The 27,980-nt window shown below is 47.2% G+C and overlaps 2 protein-coding genes across 3 annotated transcripts in view; both read left to right on the forward strand.

The window, feature by feature from the left end:
• LOC144686018 (F-BAR and double SH3 domains protein 2-like) overlaps nucleotides 1–14,333 on the forward strand; it is a 78,706-nt gene extending 64,373 nt beyond the window's left edge. The window contains exons 15-20 of one of the 2 annotated variants that reach the window (XM_078551139.1): nucleotides 4,019–4,102; nucleotides 8,069–8,255; nucleotides 9,025–9,242; nucleotides 10,353–10,470; nucleotides 11,849–11,922; nucleotides 14,129–14,333. In XM_078551139.1, the coding sequence (XP_078407265.1) occupies nucleotides 4,019–4,102; nucleotides 8,069–8,255; nucleotides 9,025–9,242; nucleotides 10,353–10,470; nucleotides 11,849–11,922; nucleotides 14,129–14,197 (750 nt within the window). In that variant the 3' untranslated portion in view covers nucleotides 14,198–14,333. The remainder of the gene's footprint in view (nucleotides 1–4,018; nucleotides 4,103–8,068; nucleotides 8,256–9,024; nucleotides 9,243–10,352; nucleotides 10,471–11,848; nucleotides 11,923–14,128) is intronic. The other variant, XM_078551141.1, reaches the window with a different exon arrangement.
• hdac3 (histone deacetylase 3) overlaps nucleotides 1–27,980 on the forward strand; it is a 177,004-nt gene that overhangs the window by 99,673 nt on the left and 49,351 nt on the right. The window lies entirely within an intron of this gene.

The following is a 27,980-nucleotide window of genomic DNA, read 5'->3' on the forward strand; positions in this document are numbered from 1 at the left end:
CTGACTCTTCATGCAGCACCCCCTCGGTACTCTCGGTGATTGTGCAGCCCTTCCTTGTTACTGACCCTCTGACTATGCGGCACTCCCTCAGGACTACTCCTCTGACACCATAGGACCCTGCATCACTGGGCTCGAGATGGGATGGCAAATGGGTTCCTGGTCTGATCAATTTTTTTATTCGTTCATGGGATGTGGGTATCGCTGGCTAGGCCAGCATTTATTATCCATCCCTAATTGCCCTTGTTCAGAGGGCATTTAAGAGTCAACCACATTGCTGTGAGTCTGGAGTCACACGTAGGTCAGACCAGGTAAGGACAGCAGATTTGCTTCCCTAAAGAACATTAGTGAACCAGATGGGTTTTTTATGACAATCAACAATAGTTTAATGGTCATCATTACACTTTTAAGTCCAGAATTTTATATTGAATTCAAATTCCACCCTCTGCCATGGTGGGATTCAAACCCAGGTCCCCAGAGCATTACCCTGGGTCTCTGGATTACCAGTCCAGTGACAATACCACTACGCCATTGCCTTATAATCCTGTGAGTCCTTGCTGAGTAGCTCTCAAGGAACTCTGCGCGAGAACATTGCTGTCACAGAGACATGGCTGAGAGAGGGGCAGGATTGGCAGCTCAATATTCCAGGATATAGGGTCTTCAGGCAAGACAGGGAAGGAGGTAAAAGAGGAGGGGGTATCGCAATATTGATCAAGGAGTCAATTACAGCAGTAAGGAGGGATGACATCTTAGAAGGCTCCTCAAATGAAGCCATACGGGTAGAACTGAAAAACAAAAAAGGAGCAATCACATTGCTGAGTGTACTATAGGCTCCCAAACAGTCAGAGAGAAAAAGAAGAGCAAATATGTAGGCAAATTTCAGAGAAGTGTAAAAATAATAGGGTAGTGATAGTGGGGGGATTTCAACTTCCCCAACATTAACTGGGTTAGTCATAGTGTGATAGGTTTAGAGGGAGCGGAATTCTTAAAATGCATCCAGGAGAGCTTTTTAAGCCAGTACATAGAAGGTCCTACAAGAGAGGGGGAGGTCCAGGACTTAATTTTGGGGAATGAAGCCGGGCAAGTGGTAGAGGTATCAGGGGAGAATTTTGCAGACAGTGATCATAACTCCATTAGATTCAAGGTTGTTATGGAAAAGGACAAGGATGGGCCAGAAATCAGAGTTCTAAATTGGGGGAAGGCCGATTTTAATAAGATCAGATATGATTTGGCCAGAGTGGACTGGGAGCAGCTAACTTTAGGTAAATCTGCATCAGAGCAGTGGGACTCATTCCAGAAGGGAATAGGGGGAGTACAGGGCCAACATATTCTAGTAAAGATAAAGGGTGGGACCAACAAATCCATGGAACCCTGGCTGTCGAGGGACATACCGGATTGGATAAAGAGAAAAAGGGAGGCTTATAGCAGATACCAAGGGCTCAAAACAGTGGAAGCCCTAGAGGAGTATAGAATGTGTAGGGGGGAACTTAAAAAGCAAATTTAGGAGAGCAAAAATCGGACATGAAAAAATGTTGGCTGGTAAAATAAAGGAAAATCCAAAGTTATTTTACAAGTACATTAAGAGTAAGAGGATAACTAGGGAAAGAGTAGGGCCCATTAAGGACCATAGTGGTAATTTGTGTGTGGAGCCGGAAGACATAGGTAGGGTTCTAAATTAATATTTTGTGTCAGTGTTCACAAGTGAGAGGGACGACGTGGGTATAGAAATCAGGCAGAAGGACTGTGATATAATTAAAGAAATTAGCATAGAAAGGAAGGAGGTTCTAAGTGGTCTGGCAGGCTTAAAAGTAGATAAATCTCCAGGCCTGGATGAAATGTATCCCAGGCTGTTGAGTGAGGCAAGGGAGGAGATAGTAGGGGCACTGGCAATAATTTTCAATACCTCTCTAGCCACAGGAGAGGTGCCAGAGGACTGGAGGGCAGCCAATGTGGTACCGTTATTCAAGAAGGAAGTGATAAACCAGGGAACTACAGTCCAGTCAGTCTAACCTCAGTGGTGGGGAAACTTTTGGAAGCAATTCTGAGGGACAGAATTAATCTACACTTGAAGAGGCAGGGATTAATCAAGGACAGTCAGCATGGTTTTGTTAAGGGGAGGTCATGTCTGACCAATTTGATTGAATTTTTGGAAGAGGTCACCAGGTGTGTAGATGAGGGCAATGCATTTGACGTAGTCTACTTGGGCTTCAGCAAGGCTTTTGATAAGGTCCTGCATGAGCGACTGATAACAAAGGTAAGAGCCCATGGGATCCAAGGCAATTTGGTAAATTGGATCCAGAATTGGCTGAGTGACAGGAAGCAGAGGGTGATGGTCGAGGGGTGTTTTTGTGACTGGATGCCTGTGTCCAGTGGGGTTCCACAGGGATTGGTGTTGGGTCTCTTGCTGTTTGTGGTATATATAAATGATTTGGACTTGAATGTAGGAGGTTTGATCAGTAAATTCGCAGATGACATGAAAATTGGTTGGGTGGTAAATAATGAGGAGGATAGCCTTAGATTACAAGAGGATATAGACGGGCTGGTCAGATGGGCTGATCACTGGCAAATGGAATTTAAACCAGATAAGTGTGAGGTGATGCACTTCGGCAGGACAAACAAGGTATTGGAATACACGATGAATGGTAGGACCCTAGGAAGTAGTGAGGATCAGAGGGACCTTGGTGTGCATGTCCACCGGTCTCTTAAGGTAGATAAAGTGGTTAAGAAGGCATATGGGATACTTACCTTTATTATCCAAGGCATAGAATATAAGAGCAGGGAGGTTATGCTGGAACTGTATAAAATGTTGGTTAGGCCACAGCTAGAGTATTGCGTGTAATTCTGGAATCCGCATTATAGGAAGGATGTGATTGCACTAGAGAGAGGATGTTACCTGGACTGGAGAGTTTTAGTTATGAGGAGAATTTGGATAGACTGGGGTCATTTTCCCTGGAGCAGAGGAGATTGAGGGGAGCCATGATTGAGGTGTATAAAATTATGAGAGACATAGATAGGGTGGACAGGAAGGAACTTCTCCCCTTGGTGAAGGGATCAATAACCAGGGGGCATAGATTTAAGGTAAGGGGCAGGAGGTTTAGAGGGGATGTGAGGAATTTTTTGACCCAGAGGATGGTGGGAATCTGGAACGTACTGCTTGAAAGGGTGGTAGAAGCAGAAACCCTCATAACATTTAAGAAGTATTTAGATGTGCACTTGCAACGCCATGGCATACAAGGCTATGGGCCTAGTGTTGGGAAACGGGATTAGAATAGTTAGGTACTTGTTTGACTGGCACAGACTCGATGGGCCGAAGGGCCTTTTTCTGTGCTGTAGACCTCTATGACTCTATGACTTTAACAAGAAGGGACTCAGTTGCAATGCCCACCTTGCTTGTGTCGGCCACACAAACTCACTCTGTATCCTGATTAACAGAGCGTGAGGTGTAAGATTACCCAACCGATGAAGCTTGTTATGCCTGCACCATGTTTGGTAGTTTTATGCCAGTATTTTATTGTTTGTTTCCCATGGTCTTGCCTGCAGCTCGCGTTTGTACTTTGTTAATGAGGAACTTTGCCTCAAAGTCCTGGCCTGTTGCTGCCCCGCGTACATTCACGGGGGGAGATTGCGTATGCTCGCTGAAAAGGGCATTGAATCTTACAACACAGAAGGAGGTCACTCAGCCCACTGTGCTGATGCTGGTTCCTTGAAAGAGCTATCCAATTAGTGCCACTCCCCTGATCTTTCCCCATAGACCAGCAAATATTTCCTTTTCAAGTATTTATCCACATCCCTGGTTTCTCCACATAACCTCCACATCCATGGTACCTTTGTAGTAAACCTCCTCTGCACCCTCTCCACGGCCTTGACATCCTTCCTGAAATGTGGTGCCCAGAATTGGACACAATACTCCACCTGAGGCTGAACCAGCGTTGTATACGGTTTAGCATAATTTCTTTGCTTTTGTGCCTCTGTCTATAAAACCAATAGGTGATTTCCTCTGTCTCTTTCCTCCTGTGCACAGGCCACACAGTCTGATGAACTGACTATCACTCTAGAAGAGCAGCTCGAGGTGATTGAAGATGGCGACATGGAGGATTGGGTGAAGGTGAGTTTGGTGGAGATTGTTCAGCATGGACCCCTTCCTCTTCCATTGACTCGCTGGCTGAGCTGGGATTCAGGGCTGGTCTCTCGCTGACTGAGCTGGGATTCAGGGCTGGTCTCTCGCTGACTGAGCTGGGATTCAGGGCTGGTCTCTCGCTGACTGAGCTGGGATTCAGGGCTGGTCTCTCGCTGACTGAGCTGGGATTCAGGGCTGGTCTCTCGCTGACTGAGCTGGGATTCAGGGCTGGTCTCTCGCTGACTGACCTGGGATTCAGGGCTGGTCTCTCGCTGACTGAGCTGGGATTCAGGACTGGTCTCTCGCTGACTGAGCTGGGATTCAGGGCTGGTCTCTCGCTGACTGACCTGGGATTCAGGGCTGGTCGCTCGCTGACTGAGCTGGGATTCAGGGCTGGTCTCTCGCTGACTGAGCTGGGATTCAGGGCTGGTCTCTCGCTGACTGAGCTGGGATTCAGGGCTGGTCTCTCGCTGACTGAGCTGGTATTCAGGGCTGGTCTCTCGCTGACTGTGCTGGGATTCAGGGCTGGTCTCTCACTGACTGAGCTGGGATTCAGGGCTGGTCTCTCACTGACTGAGCTGGGATTCAGGGCTGGTCTCTCACTGACTGAGCTGGGATTCAGGGCTGGTCTCTCACTGACTGAGCTGGGATTCAGGGCTTTGTGATGTCTGCAAGCTGTGAAAGGCACTTCATAAAATGCAAGTTCTTTCTGAAAAAGTTTTTCAAAAATGGTGATTTACAAGAACTGCTAGACTCCAAACATCAACCGATTCTATTCTGTGGTCAGACACAATCTCCAATTTCAAACACAATATTTCTCTTTCCGAGGGAAAGTCCAAATTTAGTTACTTTTTTTTCATGACGTTTAGGCTAAGTTTAAGTTCAGAAAAGTTCAATAAGAGACAAGAAAGCAGTAGGAGGGTAGAGTACTGTATAACCATACAACCCAACCACAGTGTTGTAGACTCAGTAGGGGCTTGGGGAAGCTGTGTATAGGTCAGAAGTTGTGTGAAGATTTTGGACCATTAAGTCTTGATCCATCTCCCAGGGGTGCTCGCTATCTGTCACCTCACCAGAGAAACAATGATGAAGATTCACAACGTTGAGGGAGCCGTAGCCCAGTTTGATATATGCTCTGAGTGGAGTTTCTATCCATGCTCTTTCTTTGATCCTACACAGGAGACCATTGCGCCCACTTTTGTTAGTGCTGGCTCCTTGAAAGAGCTGACCAATTAGTCCCTATTTCCCAGTCTTCCCCCACCATGCTGTCATTCATTTTTCCCTAACCAAAACATGGAAAATTACGATAGAGCAAGTAAGGTCTGCAGACATCTGGAAAGTGGGATTAATTGGACAGTTCTGTCAAAGAGCCGGCACAGGCATGAAGGGCCAAATGGCCACCTCCTTCTGTACAATATCAGCCTATGAGTCTATGGGCAGAATTTCACCCTGGCCGCCTGCGGTTGAGGCTGGAAGGCGATTTGTCGCTGGCCGACAATGAAGGCCCACCCAGCGAGAAAGGTGAGCAGCAGCACTCAGCGCTGCCCATGCGGGAGGGAGGAGGGTAAGCGGGGGCGAGTGCGAGTGAGCGCTGGAAAACCTCCCAGAGGCACAGAGCTGCCTCAGGGAGATGAAGAGTTTAAAATAAAAATAATAAAGAAATTAAACATGTTATAAAACATGTCCCCTCATGTGACTCTGGAGGGACATGTTATTAATTCAATTTTAAATTTTATTTTTATTTGCTTTAATAAACCTCACCCGTCCGCGGATGAGGTTTCCTAAAATGTGCAAAGTCCGCTTGGCCTCTTCGCCTGCCCCGCCAACCATAAGGTTGGTCAGGCAGCGAAAAATTCTATCCAATTGATCCTTTAATGGCCTTAACAGGCCTTTGAATTGTCGGCGGGTGTGCTGCTGACTCTGGCACGCGGCTGCATGTTGACGCCAGGACGCTTGCCCGAGGTCAATGCGTGTCATTTCACGCTCAAGCGGGTCGGGCACACGTCCACCCACCGAGCTAAACATTTTGCCCTATGAATAATTAGTTGCTCAAAGGAGAACAGCCCCCACTTCCCCCATCTCTCCATTTAGTTGAACTCCCCTTAATCCTTGGTAACGTCCTGTTAAACGTCCTCTATACCATCTCCAAGGCTTGATGCACTTTTGATTTTTATTTATTCATTCATGGGATGTGGGTGTCGCTGGCTGGGCCAGCATTTATTGCCCATCCCTAGTCGCCCTTGACAAGGTGGTTGTGAGCCGCCTTCTTGAACCGCTGCAGTCCATGTGGTGGTGTAGGTACACCCACAGTACTGTTAGGAAGGGAGTTCCAGGACCCAGCGACAGTGAAGGAATGGGGATATATTTCCAAGCCAGGATGGTGAGTGACTTGGAGGGGAACTTCCAGGTGGTGGTGTTCCCATATGTCTGCTGCCCTCGTGATCGTGGGTTTGGAAGGTGCTGTCGAAGGAGCCTTGGTGAATTCCTGCAGTGCATATTGTAGATGGTACACACTGCTGCTACTGTGCGTCAATGGTGGAGGGAGTGAATGTTTGTGGATGTGGTGCCAATCAAGCGGGCTGCTTTGTCCTAGATGGTGTCAAGCTTCTTGAGCATTGTGGGAGCTGCACTCATCCAGGCAAGTGGGGAGTATTCCATCACACTCCTGACTTGTGTATTGTAGATGGTGGGCAGGCTTTGGGGAGTCAGGAGGTGAGTTACTTGTCGCACGATTCCTAGCCCCTGACCTGCTCTTGTAGTCACAGTATTTACATGGCTAGTCCAGTCCAGTTCAGTTTCTGGTCAATGGTAACCCCCATGATGTTGAAAATGGGGGATTCTGTGATGGTAATGCCATTGAACATCAAGGGGCAAGGGTTGGATTCTCCCTTGTTGGAGATGGTCATTGCCTGACACTTGTGTGGCATGAATGTTACTTGCCACTTGGCAGCTCAAGCCTGGATGTTGTCCAGGTCCTGGACATAGACTGCTTCAGTGTCTGAGGAGTCGAGGATGGTGCTGAACATCAGCGAACATCTCCACTTCTGACCTTATGATGGAAGGAAGGTCAGTGATGAAGCAGCTGAAAATGGTTGGGACGAGGACACTACCCTGAGGGACTCCTGCAGTGATGTCCTGGAGCCGAGACGACTGACCTCCAACAACCACAACCATCTTCCTTTGTGCTCGGTATGACTCCAACCAGTGGAGAGTTTTCCCCCTGATTCCCATTGACTCCAGTTTTTCTGGGGCTCCTTGATGCCACACTCAGTCAAATGCTGCCTTGATGTTAAGTGTAGTCACTCTCACCTCACCTTGGGGGTTGAGCTCTTTTGTCCATGTTTGACCCAAGGCTGTAATGAGGTCAGGAGCTGAGTGGCCCTGGCGGAACCCAAACTGAGCATCAGTGAGCAGGTTATTGCTAAGCAAGTGCTGCTTGATAGCACTGTTGATGACTCCCTTCCATTACTTTACTGGTGATGGAGAATAGACTGATGGGGCGGTAATTGGCCGGGTTGGATTTGTCCTGCTTTCTGTGTACAGGACATACCTGGGCAATTTTCCACATAGCTGGGTAGATGCCAGTGTTGTAACTGCACTGGAACAGCTTGGGGCGCGGCAATTTCTGGAGCACAAGTCTTCAGTACTATTGCCGGAATATTGTCAGGGCCCATAGTCTTTGCACTATCCAGTGCCTTCAGCTGTTTCTTGATATCACATGGAGTGAATTGAATTGGCTGAAGATTGGCACCTGTGATGCTGGGAACCTCCGGAGGAGGCCGAGATTTTGTGATGCCCGCTATTTGCATGTGGTTCTATTAGTTTGACCAAGGTGTCCCTGCGCTAAACCTCCACCCCCTTATGGCAGAGCTCTTTAAACCTCTGCAGTCTTGATTTAATTTGCTTATGATTCTCCGTTTTATTTTCAATCTCTTTTCTCTCCCCCTTCGTTAGGCTCGGAATAAGTCTGGCCAAATAGGCTACGTTCCTGAAAAGTATCTCCAATTCCCATGTGGTAACAGTCTGTCCAGCAGGATCTCAGCAGTAACTTCCTCTGATATCACTTCTTACACATCGTCCAGTAGTTCTGCTGAGCAGGAACTGATGGGTAGCAGTGGCCTGGAGAAGGCTGCAGATGGAGGTAGGTCCAATCTTGATATCTCACCCATTATGGAGGTTGGGTGTGGGACCAGAGGACAGGGTCTGCCTTCCCCTAGCTGGCAACAATCAGGTACCGAGAGAAGAAGAGGTGAATCGGGGAACGTTGAGTCATTGGCAGCAGGTTTTGCTTTTAAAAACCCTTAGGCTGTGGGAACAAAGGGGAGAATTTTAGTCAAAACTCAGGGGGAAGCCCTCTCCCTCACCTCTGAATCAAGAGGTTCCGAGTTCAAGTCCCACTCTGGAGGCATGAGCACAAAATCCAGCCTCAGTACTGCCCCTTTGATAGTGCAGCACTCCCTCACTATTGTCCCTCTGGCATTGCCTTGACAGTGCAGCACTCCATTGGTGTTGCCACTCTGACACTGCTGCACTCCCTCAGAACTGCCACTCTGACACTGCTGCACTCCCTCAGAACTGCCACTCTGACACTGCCGCACTCCATCAGAACTGCCCCTCTCAGTGCCTTATCAGAGGGGGGCGTTACTAAGGGAGCAACAAATGAGTGATATATGTCCATATTGGGATGGTGTGTAGCTTGGAGGGGAACTTGCAGGTGATGGTGTTCCTATGCACCTGCTGCCCTTGTCCTCCTAGATGTCAAGGGGTTGTGGGTTTGGATGGTACTGCCTTGACTTTACTGTAACTGGATGGCTCATGGTTTGTTTAAGGAGGGCTTATCCTCACAACATCTCTGGGCTGCAGTGGCAGCTACATTGAGGAGCTGATTTTGGGGATGTTGTTTTCCACAGCATGCTTGGCCAGGGCGTTGTACAATTACGAGGGACAGAGTGCGGAGGAGCTGTGTTTCCCTGAAGGTAGCCTGATCAAGATCCTTCACACCGGTGAGCGCGGAGTGGATGATGGATTCTGGGAAGGAGAGTTCAATGGCCGAGTCGGAGTGTTTCCTTCCTTGCTCGTTGAGCTGCTGGTTGGGGAAGGGACAGATCTGGAGCTGGAGCCAGTGCTGGTACTGTACACAGGAAGTTTGCGGCTTTTAATCAGTCTGTGCAGACTTGGTCTAGCTCATTTAACACTTTTATGATCTTGCCTCTGTGCCAACAACGGGTGATGACTTAACTTCCCCTTCCTCCCTCTGTGGTCCTTCTGTTTCCTGGAGTTTTCATCATAAGCTCTCCCTTCCTATTCCTGCTCCCATTCTATTAATCGTCACTGCTCTCTTCCCTTGCCCTCTAATACCTTCCCGATAATGAGGTATCCCAGCACAGCATTAAATACTCCAGCTATGATCCAAACAATATCCTATACCAATTCATTGTCACCTCCTACCTTCTGTATTCAGTGCCCCTTTAGATAAAATTTTGAATCCCATTTGCCCTTTCATATACCTCTTAGCCTGTAAGAGGGCTTCATGGGGGAAAAAATGAACAACCTTGGACAGATTCAAATGGAGAAATCTCTATCATCGAGCAATCTCAATATTTGTGGAGAACAGAGTCAGGTTCCTACAGAACAAACAAGCACGTGGTAAAGCCAGTGTCTTCACCCACCCTTCCAACAGCAACTTCATGTGAAACACTTGCAATCGGATCTGCAAATCAAGATTTGGTTTAGCATTGCATAAGAGACAATGCCAACCTAGACAGTGAACAACTGGTCTCTTTGCTGAGCACCCATCTGTTGAAGCGATGGGAGGGAGAATCCATCATTCATCCATACTTCTTAGCACTTGTAATCTTGCTTTTTAAAGATACATGCATCGATCCCACTGCCTCTACTCGTCACCCTGTCTCTCTCTCTCTCAACTGAATGTATCTCTATCTTCTTTCCATATTGAACTCTCTCCCTTTTCCTCCCTTCCCCCCACCCACATTGCTCTGTGTCCTGCGATACTCCTTACAGTTTGCCGTTAACCCTTCCAACCCCCACATCCAAGCCAGCAACACGACTTGGGCTGTTTCCTGGTCATTGCAGAGGGTGGAACATTCACCTCCTGAGATCAGGAGGGAGTTGGGAGTGAGACTCTACAGTTTGTTAATTGAGTTGCTTTGCACTGGTTCACTCTGATGCTTGGACGCTGCAGCTGAACAGTTGTTCACCACCTTGCTTTATTTCCCAGGATCCCACTTTGCTGTCCCCTCCTCCGTTCTCTCCTCCTGCTCCTGACTCTGGCTTGATGGTGTTTCACAGTGCGGGATCCACACAGCAAGAGAGACTCCAGGTGTCACCTAACGGCAGTAAGTACATTTAGTGTGTTGTTAGACACATTGAGTCTTGCGTAGAAGAGGAGATTAGTCATCCCTTCAAGCCCATTACACAGGAGAAAGAGGAGCCCATTCAGTCCCTTGTCTGTTACGGAGAAATAGGTGGAAGCCATTCAGCCCCTCAAACCTATTCCACCATTCAATGAGATCATGGCTGACCTGTATCTTAACTCCATTCATTTTGCTCTGGAGTACTGCGTTCCTTTCTGGGCACCGCGCCTTAGAGAGGATATATTGGCCTTGGAGGGAATCCAGAGCGGATTCACCGGAATGGCCGGTATTTGACGGCCCCATCCCGGCAGGGACGGGGCCGTAAGATAAACTCCATTGACTTCGGTGGGAACATAAAATCCCCCTGCCGTACATTTCCACCCAATGTTACCAGGGCTCCCAGGGTTAGATTATGAGGAGAAATTACATAAACTGGGCTTGTATTCCCTGGAAGTTAGAAAGTTAAGGAGTGATTTTAAAAGGCATTGATAGGGTAGATAGAGAGCAATTTTTTTCTACAGGTGGGGGAGTTTTGGAGGGGGGTCATCACCTTAAAAACAGAGTCAGGCCATTCAAGCAGGAAGTTAGGAGACACTCCTTGTAAACAGTGATAGGAGTGTGAAACTCTCGTCCACAAGATGCTAGCTCATTTAAAATTTTCAATCTGAGATCAATAGGTTTTTGGTAGCCGAGGGTATTAAGGGATATGGAGCTGAGACAAGTGGATGCAGTTAAGCTATGAGCCAACCATGACCTTGTTAAATGGCAGAACAGCCTCCGGGGGCTGAATGGCCTTCTCCTGTTCCTCTGTTCCTTCACCCCGCCCCTTGTGACAGTGCCTTGGGGGTATCAGCTCTGGATTGCCCTCCCTCTTTTGTCTCTGTCTCCATTTATCCTCAAAATCCACTTCCTTGACCAAGGATGCCCTTCCTAACATCTTTGGAATCTCTACCCTGGATGGTTGTGGATGCCCCATTGATGAAGATATTTAAGGCTGAGAGCCTGAGATAGACAGATTTTGGGTCTTTCGGAGGATATAGGAAATGAATGGGAAGGTGTGGTTGAGGCTGAAGATCAGCCTTGATCGCATTGAATAGCGGAGAGGCTCAAAGGGCCATATGGTTTACTCCTGCTACTATTTCTTATGTTATGTTCTTAGTTCATTTGTTTGATTTTTCTGTGGAAGGAACTGGTCTATAATTACAACTTGCTGATTTGGAGAAAAGGCTGTCTGCCCTTATGGGACAGATGAAGGTTATGCGATAAATCCTCCAGAGATATGTCCAACATTAACTGTGAGTGTACAAGTTTCAGGGACTCTTGAGCAAGGACAGTTAATTCCACTTTATTCCCCTTACAGTTTCTGGCGCCCAGAAGGAGGAATCCCAGATCCAGGAGCCTATTGCCGAAATGCCTGCTGGACGACTTAGACCAGTAAGAGAATTGATCTAAAAAATAGTAATTTGCAACCTGCCATCATTGAACTGCTGGTCGCTGTGGGGAAATGCATCGCCCTGTGAGCCATGTACCCCATGAAGTTCTAGTTTTGACTTCTGGGCTGTTCCCTCCAAAATGTCCGCTGCCTGTATCGCAACTCGAACCAAGTCCCATTCACTCATCACCCCTGAGCCCACTGATCTACATTGGCTCCTGGTCCCACATCACCTCAATTTTAAAATACTCGTCCTTATTTTCAAATCCCTGAACTGACTCGCTCCTCCATGTCCTTGTCGTCTCCACTAGCCTTACAATCTTCTGAGAACTCTGTGCTCTTCCCAATTCAGGCCTCTTGCGTGTCCCTGATCTTAATTGCCCCACCATTGGTGGCCGTGCCTTCAGCTGTCTGGGTCCAACGTTTTGGAATTCTCTCCCAAAACTTCTCCACTTCTCTGTTCTCCAATAAGAGGCTCCTGAAAACCTGTCTTTGACCAAGATTTTGGTCACCTGTCTTAATTTCTTCTTCTATGATTCAGTGTCACATTTTGTTTGATAAACACTTCTCATGAGCATCTTGGGACCTTATGCCATGTTTTTTTTTATTCGTTCGTGGGATGCAGGGGTTGCTGGCTGGGCCAGCATTTATTGCCCATCCCTAATCGCCCTTGAGAAGGTGATGGTGAGCTGCCTTCTTGAACCACTGCAGTCCATGTGCTGCAGGCACATCCACAGTGGTGCTAGGGAGGGAGTTCCATGATTTTGACCTAGCAACAGTGAAGGAATGGCGATAAATTTCCAAGTCAGGGTGTTGAGTGGCTTGGAGGGGAACCTGCAGGTGGTGGTGTTCCCATATGTCTGCTAACCTTGTCCTTCTAGATGGTAGCGGTCGTGGGTTTGGAAGGTGCTGTCTAAGGGGCCTTGGTGAGTTCCTGCAGTGCAACTTGTAGATGGTACACACTGCTGCTACTGTGCATTGGTGGTAGAGGGAGTGCATGTTTGTGGATGGGGTGCCAATCAAGAGGGCTGCTTTGCCCTCGATGGTGTCAAGCTTCTTGAGTGTTGTTGGAGCTGTGCTTATCCAGGCAAGTGGAGAGCATTCAATCACACTCCTGACTTGTGCCTTGTAGATGGTGGACAAGCTTTGGGGAATCAAGAGGTGAGTTACTCACTACAGGATTCCTAGCATCTGACCTGCTCTTGTAGCCACAGTATTTACATGGCTAGTCTTTTTCAGTTTCTGGTCAATGGTAACCCCCAGGATGTTGATAGTGGGGGATTCAGTGATGGTAATGCCATTGAATGTCAAGGGAGATGGTTAGATTCTCTCTTGTTGGAGATGGTCATTGCCTGGCACTTGTGTGGCGCGAATGTTACTTGCCAATTGTCAGTCCAAGCCTGGCTATTGTCCAGATCATGCTGCATTTGGACATGCTATATAAATATAAATTGTTGTTATTAGGAGCATTAGGAGGGGTCTGCAATTTGCTTGTTTGTTTCAGTAACCTTGGGCTGGAGAGTGGAGAGGGGAAATCCAGTCAAGGTTCCTATTCAATTAACCCTTGGTGGGTTGATGTGCCTGTGAGGAACAGGCTGTATTATGATGCCCCCTGTAGTCAAATCTCCTGATGACACAGACTATTTTGGCTCATGGATGTGGAAGGGAGGTAGGCAAATGATTGATCAGATGTTGGTGCCTGAGGGGATAGAAATTAATTATTTTATTATTTATTCTCAAGATGTGGGTGTCACTTGTAAGACTGATATTTGTGGCCCATCCCTAATTGCCCTTGAGAAAGTGGTGGTGAGCTGCCTTCTTGAACCACTGCAGTCCATGTGATGAAGGTACACCCACAGTGTTGTTAGAGAGGGAGTTCCAGGATTTTAAACCAGTGACAGTGAATGAACGGCTGATATAATTCCAAGTTAGGATAGCGTGTGTGACATGGGGGGCGTGGTTTTCCCATGCGTCTGTTGCCCTTTGCCATGGAGGATACCAAAGGAGAGTTTGGAATCTCAGTTCTGCGTTTGAGGTGATGTCCCAATGCTACCTTTTGGTTAAGAGCCCTTGCAGTTTGAGCGTAGCCCAGAGGGGTGGTGGAGGGGACAGTGTCATACTATAGGGAAAAACACTTCTGGTCTAAACAGCCTGAGTTTCTGTTTAACAGGCGACTTACATGATCCTTCATTGCTGTTTGACTTTCAGATTCGAACTGCCCCTCCTCCGCCATCATCGAGCCCAGTGTCCCAACAGGACGAGGAATTCCTGGTCTGACTATTACCATCCCAATTCGGACCCTACATCTAGGACTATCTCCAACTGGAGGAATGGGTGACGGGTCTTTGCTTCCGGGATTGCTGCTTCACACGGAAGACATGAGGGGGTCAGACTGATCCTGGTTAGAATTCTCCATAACTTGGGAGAAACCAGCCTTGAATTTCCACAGATGGAGAGACAGCAACCAATGCATCATCCTTCTGATACACTAAATGTATCAGGTTCCAGTTAGATGACAACATCCTTGGTGAGAGTTTTCTCCAAGAGCACCAATCTTCTTTCTGAACAATTTAAACATGTGTCGAGCCCCCTCATGCAATGAGACATTCCTGGAACACTGTAGTGGGTAAACGTGAGAGTGTGTAAAATGCAGCCATGGCACGGACATTGTGCAATGGGGTTTGGAATTCACTTGTAATTGGATCCAACCAATGACCTTTCCCATTTTCTGAAGCCAAGCTGATTGACCAGCCCTTGGTTTGTTCTCAGGAACAGCAAATGGAGTTTAACAAGGGGGTCTGCTTTGTGGCAGTGTCCTTGGGTCTTTGTAATGTTGATCCATCTGCAGTCCATGAATCAGATATGTCCCCCAGTGTGCACAAATCTGTGACTGGGTGGGTTTGATGACGGTGATTAATTACTTCTTTCATTTCATCGGCGGCCTGTGTTGATCAGTTGAGGAGTCAGATTACTGGGCTCCTTCTGAGTCCTGGATTCATGACTACACCCCTCCATCATGTAATGATTCATCTCGAGGGCATTATAGGTGAATTGGAGGAGAAGATTGAAGGCAGAAGTTTCATTGATTTCATTTTGTTTTTGTTTATTCATTCACGGGTTGTGGGCTTCGCTGGCTGGGCCAGCATTTATTGCCCATCCCTAATTGTCCTTGAGAAGGTGGTGGTGAGCTGCCTTCTTGAACTGCTGTAGTCCCTGTGGTGTAGGTACATCCACAGTGCTGTTAGGGAGGGAGTTCCAGGATTTTGACCTGGGGTTTCTGGGGTTTGAGCATCACTGGAAAGACTGGTATTTATTGACCATCCTTGTTTGCCCTGGAAAGGTGGTGGTGGGCTGCCTTCTTTAACCACTGGGTTTGATACAAACTGAGTGTGTTGTTGGACCATTTTAAAGGGTGTTTAAGAGTCAACACGTTGGTGTTTGACTGGGGTCACGTACAGACCCAGAACGGGTAAGAGCGTCAGGGGCATTGGTGAAGCAATTGGGTTTTTCTAACAGCTTCACAGTCAAATTTACTGAGACCAACTTCTTATTTCCAAATTTTTTAAAACTCAATTCAAATCCTCAGTACCAGAAGCTGAATGGTTTATTGGGCTGTTTCATGGATCAGTTTCTAAAGGCAGAAAGTTGAAATACTAGATTCTATATTTTGCCTTTAACAAAAAAAAACAATGCTCTACTTTAAATTCACTTTTATTAGTTTGAATGGAGCATGAAAGGAAAGTATATTACAGAAAGGTTTACGATATATTACACCTAAACGTATAGGTTAGCATTGTCCATTTTGGCTAACAACCTTCTTGCCTGTCCACCCTTAGCCAACCTGCTAACACGCATACGTTTTTTCTTAAGCCAGTAACATAATAAATGCAGCATTATTGCACTCAGTTGTATGAAACTTTCACCAAGTAGTTCAAGAAGAAGGCCCACCATGACACTTTCAAGTGACAACGATGGATGGGCAATATAATACTGGCCTTGCCAGCGCATCCATATTCTGAAAATTAATTAAAGAAACGTCATGGGGGACATCCTCACCCAGGGTGGACTCAAGTTGTGGAATAAGGAAACATTCACAATATGATGGCAGTGCAAACTCAATTGATGCTACAAACAGCTAGAGTATCGAGTCTTAGAATTTGACTCAACAATGGAATGAGACTGTGTCTGGGAGAGGCTAGTCACTTTTAAACAGCTCAATGTGCACAGTATCCCACATTCTAGGCAAGATGTCAAGCCCTAGAAGAGGGTGCAGAACAGGTTTACCAGACCTGTACCAGGGATGGGGGACTTTTGTTATGTGGAAAGACTGGAGAAGCTGGGGCTGGTCCCTTTAGAGCAGAGAAGTTTAAGGGGGGATTCGATAGAGGTGTTCAAAATCATGAAGGGTTTTCACGGTGTAAATAGGCAGAAACTGTTTGCAATGGCAGAAGGATCAATAACCAGAGGGCAGAGATTTAACGTATTTGGCGAAAGAACCAGAGAGGATATGAGGAACATTTTTACGCAGTGAGTTATGAACTGGGATGCACAGCCTGGAAGAGTGGAGGAAATGAATTCAATAGTAACTTCCAAAAGGGAATTGGCTAAATACCTGAAAAGAAAAAAAATATATACATGGGCTATGGGAAAAGAGCAGGGGAATGGAGTTAATTAGATAGCTCTTTCAAGGAGCTGGTACACATGGTGACCAAATGGCTGCCTTCTGTGCTGTAAGGTTCTGTGATGTGACAAATATTATGCTTCAATATCCCTAGTGGTGGCTTTCTGACAGTAACAGGAGTGACTGAGGTTGCCTGATGGAGGGTGAGAATGATACTGTCTGGGAAGAATCCCTTTCTAGGAAGTCTCCACTCCTGGCACAGGAACTAGGAGTACAATCATGCTCTATGTTTATTACACAGTCACAAAGGATATGCTGGAGAGGGGAGTTCTTCCTAGCGTTCTGGGCAATATCTGTCCTTCAACCAACCCCAAAAATTATATAATTTATTTTATTGCAGTTTGTGGGATCCTGCTGTGTGTTAATTAGTTATCATGTTTTCTAAAGTATAATAGCACTTCAAAAAGTACTCCATTGGCTGTGAAGCACTTTGGGACATCAGAGATGAAAAATGCTATTGAAATGCAAGTCTTTCTTTCTTGGCTTCAGAATGGAGTGAGAGAGTCTTTTATCAAAGTGAATCTGATACTGTACAGGAACAATAATCCAACACTACTTGGAACTAAATTTTGAGCAGGTGGCATGGGACAAAGGTCAAACTTGGGAAAGGACAGGAATTTAGGATTGAGATCAATGAAAGTTGCTTTAGGGGTCAGCTGTGACTCAGTGGTCAGAAGAGCATTCAAAAGATTTGCAACACAAAATCTTCTAGTCCAGTACTGAGGCATCTGTACACTGTGGAAGGGGTAGTACTGAGGGGAGACAGTGCTAAGGAAGGGCCATACTGTTGGAGATGCAATACTGAGGGAATGTTGTACTATCTGAAGGGCATAGGTGAGGGAGGGCTGCATTGTCAGAGGGGCAGTCATCTGGACAAGAGCACAGGTAGTCCTGCAATCTGTAATTTGTGATGTAAATAAAAGCATATAAATAAATCTTGGGTTTGTTCTGCTGTCTCATGTATGTTCCTGATGTGCCTTCTTGCATTGGCCTTTAAGATTACGAATGGGTTTGATAGCGTAGGCCTAGAAACGATGTTCCATTTGTGGGGGAGACCAGAGCTAGGGAGCATAAATAAAAGATAGTCACTAATAAAGCCAATAGGGAGATTAGGAGAAACTTCTTTACCTAAAGAGTGATGAGAATGTGGAACTCACTAACACAGGTAGTGGCTGAGGTGAATGTTATAGATACATTTCTAGGGAAGCCTGATAAGCACGAGGAAGAAAGGGATAGAAGGATATACTGACAAAGTTTAGATAAAAAGGGGTGGGAGGAGGCTTGTGTGGGGCATAAACAGCATTGGAGCAAGACCAATTGGGCTGTTTCTGTGCTTGGCTCCCCAAAGATGTCCCAAACTGGCCAGACCTGGGACAGATCCCAGGAGTGAGTTAAGGCTATGTGCAAAACACTCAGCTCATCCCAAAAACAGCACAAAGCAAAGAGGTGTATGTGGGCAACAAGCAAATCAGGAGGGGAAAGGATTCAGAACAAATGAGAACTGGGAACACAAGAACAGGGATAGACCATTTAGCCCTTTTGAGCATGTTCACCATTAAATGAGATTGCAGAAGCCAATGACACCTGAGGCAGGGCGATCGACACCTGAGCCAGGAGCAATGTGTGAAGATGGATTCTCGTCTCCTGAGGGGTGAATTTGTCTTTATCAGTCAGGTGAATCAGGCTCAGAGTGAATCCTGAGGTGAAAGAGCAGTGGAAACAGATTCAATCATAAATTTCAAAAGGGAGAGGTTTGGATATTTGCATGGCTAGGGGGAAAGAGCAGGAAAATGGGATAGCTCTTTCAAAGAGACGGCACAAGCGTGATGAGCTGAATGGCCTCCCTCTGCACTGTGGCTTTCTATGAATAGGTAGTTTGTTTCGCTCTGCACTTGCCTTTTTCTTCCAACAACAACTTATTCATATAATAACTAACATAATGAATCATCCCAAGGTGCTTCACAGGAGCGCTATAAAACAAAGTATGACACCAAGCCACTTAAGGAGATATTAGGACTGATGACCAAAAGCTTGGTCAAAGGGGTAGGTTTTAAGGAATGTCTTAAAGGAGGAAAGTGAAGTTGAAAGGTGAAGGGAGGGAATTCCAGAGCTTAGGGCCCAGGCAGCTGAAGGCATAACTGCCCATGGTGGAGTGATTAAAATTGGGGATGTACAAGAGACCAGAATTAGAGCAGCACAGATATCTCAGAGGGTTGTGGGACTGGAGGAGATTACAGAGATAAAAGAGTTCAAGACCATGGAGGGATTCGAAAACAAGGATAGGAATTTTAAAGTCAAGATGTTGTTTGACCAGAATCCAATGTAAGTCAGTGAACACCGGTAATCGGGAGTGGAACTTGGTGCGAGTTAAGACACAGCCAGCAGAGGTTTGGATGACCTCAAAGTTACAGAGGATAGACAGTGGGAAACCAGCCAGGAGTGCATTGGAATAGCCTAGTCTAGAAGTAACAAAGGCATGAATGGGGGTTTCAGCAGCAGATGAGCTGAGGCAGGGATGCAGTTGGGCGATGTTACAGAGATGGAAATAGGCAGTCCCAGTGATGGCATGAATATGACTTTGGAAGCTCATTTCTGGGTCAAATGTGACACGTTGATTTTAGGCACGGTTTAATGCCATTTGGCTAGCCTGTTTTACTGCAGATGAAGACCAATTTCACTCCCTCTGGCTCTCTCTGAAGAGTAAATGACTGACAATGATGCCTAGGTTGCCTTAAAACTAGGAACCTTTGCAACTCAGCACCAAACCGTTTCACCAGATGACGGTTCCAGGCTGCAGTGATGGGGAGATGGTGGCGTAGTGGTATTGTCGCTGGACTAGTCTCCCAGAGACCCAGGATAATGCTCTGGGTTTGAATCCCACCATGGCAGATGGTGAAAGTTGAATTCAATAAAAATCTGGAATTAAAAGTCTGATGATGACCACAAAACCATTGCCGATGGTTGTAAAAAACCCATTTGATTCACTAGTGTCCTTTAGGGAAGGAAATCTGCCGTCCTCACTGGTCTGGCCTACATGTGACTCCAGACCCACAGCAATATGATTGACTCTTAAATGCCCTCTGAACAAGGGCAATTGGGGATGGGCAATAAATGCTGGCCTAGTCAGCGATGCCCACATCCCATGAACGAACGAAGAAAAATACCACGACTTCCCAAAACCTGTCCATTATCTCCAAGGCACAAGTCAGGAGTGTGATGGAATAAGTCAAAACCTGTGACCTCTCCCACCTAGAAAAACAAGTGCAAGGTGCAATGACGCTATTGTTGCTGAGTCAGATCCTAACAGCACTGTGGGTGTATCTACACCATATGGACTGCAGCAGTTCAAGAAGGTGGCTCACCACCATCTTCTCAGGACAACTATGGATGGGCAATAAATGCTGGCCTTGCCAGTAATGCCCACATCCTGAGAACCATATATTTTTTTTTTTAAAAAAAGTTTTTTTATCCCTATGGGTAAAAGTCCATAACTGACATCTCAATATCCACAGAAGGGCAGCTATCATACCCTGAGAGACACTGTGCGTACTACTCTTACCTCTGAGTCAGAAGTCAGGAGTGGTGCTCAAACCCCACTCCAGAGACGTGAGAACATAATCTAGGCTGATGCCTGTAGTACAGTACTGAGGGAGCACTACACTGTTGGACATGCTGTCTTTTAGGTGAGGCGTTAAACCGAGGCCCTGACTGGCCCCTCAGATGAATGTTAAAAAAAAAATCATGCTGCCACAATCTTGAAGAAATGCAGGGGCTTTCTCCCCAGTCCCCTGGCTAATATTTATCCCTCAACTGAAAAACAGATTATCTGTGTGTTATTACTTTGCTGTTTGTGGGAACTTGCTGTGCACAAATTTGACTGCTGTTTCCTACATTACAGCAATCACTATGTTTCAAAAGTACTTCATTGGCTGTAAAATGCTCGGGGACAACTTGAGGTCGTGAAAGACATTGCAGAATTGCAAGTCTTTTTAAGGAGACATTTCTCCCTTTCTTGCTCTCTGCTCCCACACTCTTCTACCCATCAGTACTCCGGGTACGCAATTGTCCAGGATTGACCTGCTTAATTTCCAGGAGAGAAATCGTAGGGACATATTCCATTTTCTTCCCAAAGAGAATCAGAGAGCCAGGTGTCATGAAGAATTGCAGTTCTGGCTAACTCCACCAGAGTGTGAAAGAGGCCTGTACATGACAGGTCTGCACACACTCCTTTCCACAGGGTCATTTTTGGGGCTGATTCAGATTGAATCGTTCCATTGGGGTGGGCAGACAACTTGATAAGCAGTCTGCGCAGGCGTGGCTAAACCCCGAGCTCCCCCTCCCGCTTCCCCGCTCATTACACCCAGGCTTAGAGTTTGGGGCCAGGCAGAAATGTGATTCCCCAGCCGCCCATCTTTCTACCTCATTGTCAGTTTGTCAGGTGGCGGATCCCCCATTGACAGTCAGAGGAGCAGGGATTCCAGCTCCCAAGTGCTAAGTGCAGAGGGACCAAAGTGGGAGGTGCAGCCTCAGTCATGAGCTCTCCCTGCCTGAGTTTAGGGTTGGAGACTAGTGCTGAGATTGTGTTTTGAGATCAACCCAGGCCTTTGGGGTTATTTACCATCACCTCCCCATCATTGTCTGTCTCGGGCCCTGTCCAGAAGGAGACACTCAGCCCTGAAAAAAAAACAGAGAGCATCATTCACTCAATGTAATATCACAGCCATAATCACACATCCACACACATGTCGCACAGCCATAGTCACACACACACCACGATGAGTGACATTCGCATGCACTCCAGTTCCATCATTACAGAGTGAACAACGGACTATCCGTATGTCCAGTACAGTTCAGCTATCGCATCGCACACGTTACATCCCCTACATTTAGTCAATTGCACATTCACGGCGAACTTGTCTGTCACAGCTCAGCTCAGAACAGGAGAAGGGGAGATTGGCAGAGATAAAGAGAGTCAGAGTCTGAGGGAGAAAGGGACAGAGCAAGGAAGTGAAAGTGAAAGACAGTGAGAAGAAGGGCAGGGAGACATAAAGAACACGCACGGCAAAATGAGAATGAGAGGGGTTGACAGCTAGATTCAGCCAGGGTCACGGAGTGAGCAACAAGCAGTGTGCATGTGATTGTTAGATTTCAGTAATTCAAACTTATTACTAATGAATTTGCATTTCTTTCCAAAATGATATTTTTGTAAACCCACCTGTACAATGCTGGTTCCAGAGTCATTGCTGGGCAAGGACAGACTCCTAGAATAATAGAAAATAAAATAATATTAATCGAATCTCTCCCTGTATCCCCAAATCCTGTACCAGACATGAAACCTGCTCTCAGCCTTTCACCGATGTTACTCAACAAGTGACCATGAAGAGATGTCCCCCCATCAGGCAGAACAGCTCATCAGCATGGGGAGGGAAGTGGAGGTAGGGACAGAGTGGAGGGTGGAGTGGAGTGAGAAATTAGGGTGAGGGGTGTAGATTGAGGGAGGGGACTGAGGGGTGGGAATTTAGGGAGGGGGCGCAGGGAAGGAGAGAGGAGTGGGGATTCAGGGAGGGGGAGTAAGACAGCGATCATGACACACAGAAGCACACCTGTTTCATCCCCTCAGTCATTGTGGTTTCACTGAGGGTCGTGGGTTTCTCACCGTCTGTCTCTGCCTCTTTCGTGGCTGACCGACCTTGTGGGCACATTTCAATTGCGGGGAATCTGTTCACCTCCTGTGCCCATCGACTCTTCTCAAAGCGAGTAACCCGAAACCTACAATCAGAAATAATACACCGGTTTAAACCATATGGAGTTATATCAGGGTGAGAGACCAGCCCTGAATCCCAGCTCAGGCAGTGAGAGACCAGCCCTGAATTCCAGCTCAGTCAGCGAGAGACCAGCCCTGAATCCCAGCTCAGTCAGCGAGAGACCAGCCCTGAATCCCAGCTCAATGAGTGAGGGACCAGCCCTGAATCCCAGCTCAGTCAGCGAGAGACCAGCCCTGAATCCCAGCTCAGTCAGTGAGAGACCAGCCCTGAATCCCAGCTCAGTCAGTGAGGGACCAGCCCTGAATCCCAGCTCAGTCAGCGAGAGACCAGCCCTGAATCCCAGCTCAGTCAGCGAGAGACCAGCCCTGAATCCCAGCTCAGTCAGCGAGAGACCAGCCCTGAATCCCAGCTCAGTCAGCGAGAGACCAGCCCTGAATCCCAGCTCAGTCAGCGAGAGACCAGCCCTGAATCCCAGCTCAGTCAGCGAGAGACCAGCCCTGAATCCCAGCTCAGTCAGCGAGAGACCAGCCCTGAATCCCAGCTCAGTCAGCGAGAGACCAGCCCTGAATCCCAGCTCAGTCAGCGAGAGACCAGCCCTGAATCCCAGCTCAGTCAGCGAGAGACCAGCCCTGAATCCCAGCTCAGTCAGCGAGAGACCAGCCCTGAATCCCAGCTCAGTCAGCGAGAGACCAGCCCTGAATCCCAGCTCAGTCAGCGAGAGACCAGCCCTGAATCCCAGCTCAGTCAGCGAGAGACCAGCCCTGAATCCCAGCTCAGTCAGCGAGAGACCAGCCCTGAATCCCAGCTCAGTCAGCGAGAGACCAGCCCTGAATCCCAGCTCAGTCAGCGAGAGACCAGCCCTGAATCCCAGCTCAGTCAGCGAGAGACCAGCCCTGAATCCCAGCTCAGTCAGCGAGAGACCAGCCCTGAATCCCAGCTCAGTCAGCGAGAGACCAGCCCTGAATCCCAGCTCAGTCAGCGAGAGACCAGCCCTGAATCCCAGCTCAGTCAGCGAGAGACCAGCCCTGAATCCCAGCTCAGTCAGCGAGAGACCAGCCCTGAATCCCAGCTCAGTCAGCGAGAGACCAGCCCTGAATCCCAGCTCAGTCAGCGAGAGACCAGCCCTGAATCCCAGCTCAGTCAGCGAGAGACCAGCCCTGAATCCCAGCTCAGTCAGCGAGAGACCAGCCCTGAATCCCAGCTCAGTCAGCGAGAGACCAGCCCTGAATCCCAGCTCAGTCAGCGAGAGACCAGCCCTGAATCCCAGCTCAGTCAGCGAGAGACCAGCCCTGAATCCCAGCTCAGTCAGCGAGAGACCAGCCCTGAATCCCAGCTCAGTCAGCGAGAGACCAGCCCTGAATCCCAGCTCAGTCAGCGAGAGACCAGCCCTGAATCCCAGCTCAGTCAGCGAGAGACCAGCCCTGAATCCCAGCTCAGTCAGCGAGAGACCAGCCCTGAATCCCAGCTCAGTCAACGAGAGACCAGCCCTGAATCCCAGCTCAGTCAGCGAGAGACCAGCCCTGAATCCCAGCTCAGTCAGCGAGAGACCAGCCCTGAATCCCAGCTCAGTCAGCGAGAGACCAGCCCTGAATCCCAGCTCAGTCAGCGAGAGACCAGCCCTGAATCCCAGCTCAGTCAGCGAGAGACCAGCCCTGAATCCCAGCTCAGTCAGCGAGAGACCAGCCCTGAATCCCAGCTCAGTCAGCGAGAGACCAGCCCTGAATCCCAGCTCAGTCAGCGAGAGACCAGCCCTGAATCCCAGCTCAGTCAGCGAGAGACCAGCCCTGAATCCCAGCTCAGTCAGCGAGAGACCAGCCCTGAATCCCAGCTCAGTCAGCGAGAGACCAGCCCTGAATCCCAGCTCAGTCAGCGAGAGACCAGCCCTGAATCCCAGCTCAGTCAGCGAGAGACCAGCCCTGAATCCCAGCTCAGTCAGCGAGAGACCAGCCCTGAATCCCAGCTCAGTCAGCGAGAGACCAGCCCTGAATCCCAGCTCAGTCAGCGAGAGACCAGCCCTGAATCCCAGCTCAGTCAGCGAGAGACCAGCCCTGAATCCCAGCTCAGTCAGCGAGAGACCAGCCCTGAATCCCAGCTCAGTCAGCGAGAGACCAGCCCTGAATCCCAGCTCAGTCAGCGAGAGACCAGCCCTGAATCCCAGCTCAGTCAGCGAGAGACCAGCCCTGAATCCCAGCTCAGTCAGCGAGAGACCAGCCCTGAATCCCAGCTCAGTCAGCGAGAGACCAGCCCTGAATCCCAGCTCAGTCAGCGAGAGACCAGCCCTAAATCCCAGCTCAACCAATACCTTACCGTGAGGCTGTGCATACAGGACAGGAACTATACAGAACAGCAGTCCAGCTGAGGGCAGCTGGTGAATGGGGTGTTGTGGCAAAGCAGTGGCCTTGAGCTGTGTTACCAGCGGGATTGCTGGGATGGAATTCCTCATCCTGACCCCATTTTCTCTGTGGGAAAGTGTCCTGTTAATTTCTGAAGGTAACAGGACAAGTTGAGAAGGTTGTTAAAAAAAAACATGAAGGATGTTTGGTTTTATAAATAGAGGCGTAGAGTACAAAAGCAAGAAAGTTTTGCTAAATCTTTATAAATCACTGGCCTCAGCTGGAATGTTATATTCAATTCTGAGAAACCACATTTTAGGAGGGATGTCAAGGAGAAGGGTGTCATGAAGATTTACCAGAATGATAGCGGGGAGGAGGGATTCCAGTTACATGGAAAGCAGAGAGGGATAAGGGGAGTTTTGATAGAGGTGTTCAAAATCATGAAGGGTTTTGATGGAGTGAATAAGGAAGAATTGTTTGCACTGCCAGAGGGCACAGGTTAAAAATCATTGGCAAAAGGACCAAAGAGAAGATGAGGAGAATTTTCTTCACGCATTGCTCAAGGGTGGGACCCAGAATAAAAGGTGTTACGTTTCCTTAACTTGATGAGCACAAATTTCATCCAAAACTTAATGACTAACAGCATCAAATAAGCTGTGGTTAGATTGCTCAGCTGTGATACTGTGTACAGAGCTAGGCATCTGAGTTAGTAATCTGAGGAATTCTCTCTAAGGAGGTTTATCAAGAAAGCCCAGAGGGGGTAATGAGGATGTTTTTTTTTTATGTAGCAAGTTGTTATGATCTGGTATGCACTGCCTCAAAGGATGGTAAAACAGAAACATAGAAACTAGGAGCAGGAGTAGGCCATTTGGCCCTTCGAGCCTGCTCCGCCATTCATTATGATCATGGCTGATCCTTTATCTCAACACCATATTCCCACTTTCTCTCCATACCCCTTGATGCCCCTAATATCCAAAAACTTATCAATTTCTTTCATGAATATACTCAGTGATCCGGCCTCCACAGCCTTCTGTGGTAGTGAATTCCACAGGTTGACTACTCTCTGTGTGAAGAAATTTTTCCTCACCTCAGTCCTGAGACCGTGGCCTCTGGTTCTAGACTCCCCAGCCAGGGGAAACATCCTCCCTGCATCCAGTCTGTCTAGCCCTGTTAGAATTTTATACATTTCAATCAGACCCCCTCTCATTCTTCTAAACTCTAATGAATACAAGTCTAGTCAAACTAGTCTCTCCTCATACGACAGTCCTGCCATCCCTGGTATCAGCCTAGTGAACCATCACTGCACTCCCTCTATGGCAAGTATATCCTTTCTTAGGTAGGGAGACAAAAACTGCACGCAATACGCCAGGTGTGGTCTCACCAAGGCACAGTGTAACTGCAGTAAAACACCCCTCCTTCTGAACTCAAATCCTCTTGCAATGAAAGCCAACATACCATTTGCCTTCATAATTACTTGCTGTACCTGCCTATTTACTTTCATTAACTGGTGTACAAGGACACCCAGATCCCTTTGTACATCCACATTTCCCAATATATCACCATTTAAGTAATACTCTGCCTTTCTGTTATTCACACCGAAGCATATAACTTCACATTTATCCACGTTATACTGCATCAGCCATGTGTTTGCCCACACACACAACTTATCTAAACCGCCCTGAAGCCTCCTTGCATCCTCCTCACAACTCACAACCCCGCCCAGTTTTGTGTCGTCAGCAAACTTGGAAATATTGCATTTCGTTCCCTCATCCAAGTCATTTATACATATCGTGAATAGCTGGGTCCCAAGCACTGATCCCTGCGCTACACCACTAGTCACTGCCTGTCATCCGGAAAAAGACCCATTTATCCCCACTCTCTGTTTCTGGTCTGTCAATCAATTCTCAATCCATGCCAGTATATTACCCCCAGTCCCATGTGCTTTAATTTTGCCCACTAGCCTCTTATGTGGGACCTTATCAAAAGCCTTCTTGAAATCCAAATACACCACATCCATTGGTTCTCCCTTGTCTATTCTACTAGTTACATCCTCAAAAAACTCCAGTAGATTAGTTAAGCATGATTTCCTTTTCATAAACCCATACTGACTTTGTCTAATCCTGTTAATGCTTTCCAAGTGTTCTGTTGCCACATCTTTTATAATAGACTCTTGCATTATCCCCGCTCCTGATGTTAGGCTAATTAGTCTGTAATTCTCTGTTTTATCTCTCTCTCCTTTTTTAAATAGTGGGGTTACATTTGCCACCCTCCAATCTATAGGAACTGCTGCAGAGTCTATAGAATTTTGGAAGATGACCACCAATGCATCCAATATTTCCAGGGCCATTTCCTTTAGTACTCTGGGATGTAGATTATCAGGCCCTGGGGATTTTTCAGCCTTTAACCCCATTAATTTCTCTAGTACCATTTTTTTTACTATTATTGATTTTCTTCAATTTCTCCCTCTCACTAGACTCTTGGTTCCCTAACAGTCCTGGGAAATTATTTGCGTCCCCTTTTATGAAGACAGAACCAAAATATGCGTTCAATTCTTCTGCCATTTGTTTGTTCCCCATTATAATTTCCCCCGTTTCTGACTGTAAAGGACCTACATTTGTCTTTGCTAATCTTTTTCTCTTCACATATATATAGAAGCTTTTAGAGTCAGTTTTTATGTTCCTTGAAAGTTTACTCTCATATTCCATTTTCCCCATCCTGATCAATCTTTTTGTCCACTTTTGCTGAATTCTGAACTGCTCCCAATCCTTAGGCTTGCTGCTTTTTCTGGCAATTTTGTATGTCTCCTCTTTGGATCTAATACTATCCCTGATTTCTTTTGTAAGCCATGGTTGAGCCACCTTTCCTGTTTTATTTTTGCACCAGACAGGAATGAATAATTGTTGTAATTCATGCATATGTTCCTTAAATATTAGCCATTGCCTATCCACTACAAACACTTTTAGTAAGGTTCCCCAATCCATCATTGCCAACTCCCACTTCATACCCTCGTAGTTCCCTTTATTTGAGATTCAGATCCCTAGTTTCGGATTCAACTTCTTCACTCTCCATCTTAATGAACAATTCTATCATTTTACGGTCACTCTTCCCCAAAGGACCCTGCACAACAAGATTGTTAATTAATCCTTTCTCGTTGAACATTACCCAGTCTAGGATAGCCTGCTCTCTATTTGGTTCGTCAACGTATTGATCTAAAAAACCATCACCTACACACTCCAGGAAATCCTCCTCCACAGTATTATTGCTAGTTTGGTTTGTCCAAT

This window comes from Cetorhinus maximus, chromosome 10 (genome assembly GCF_964194155.1).
Source record: "Cetorhinus maximus chromosome 10, sCetMax3.hap1.1, whole genome shotgun sequence".
Lineage (NCBI taxonomy): Eukaryota > Metazoa > Chordata > Chondrichthyes > Lamniformes > Cetorhinidae > Cetorhinus > Cetorhinus maximus.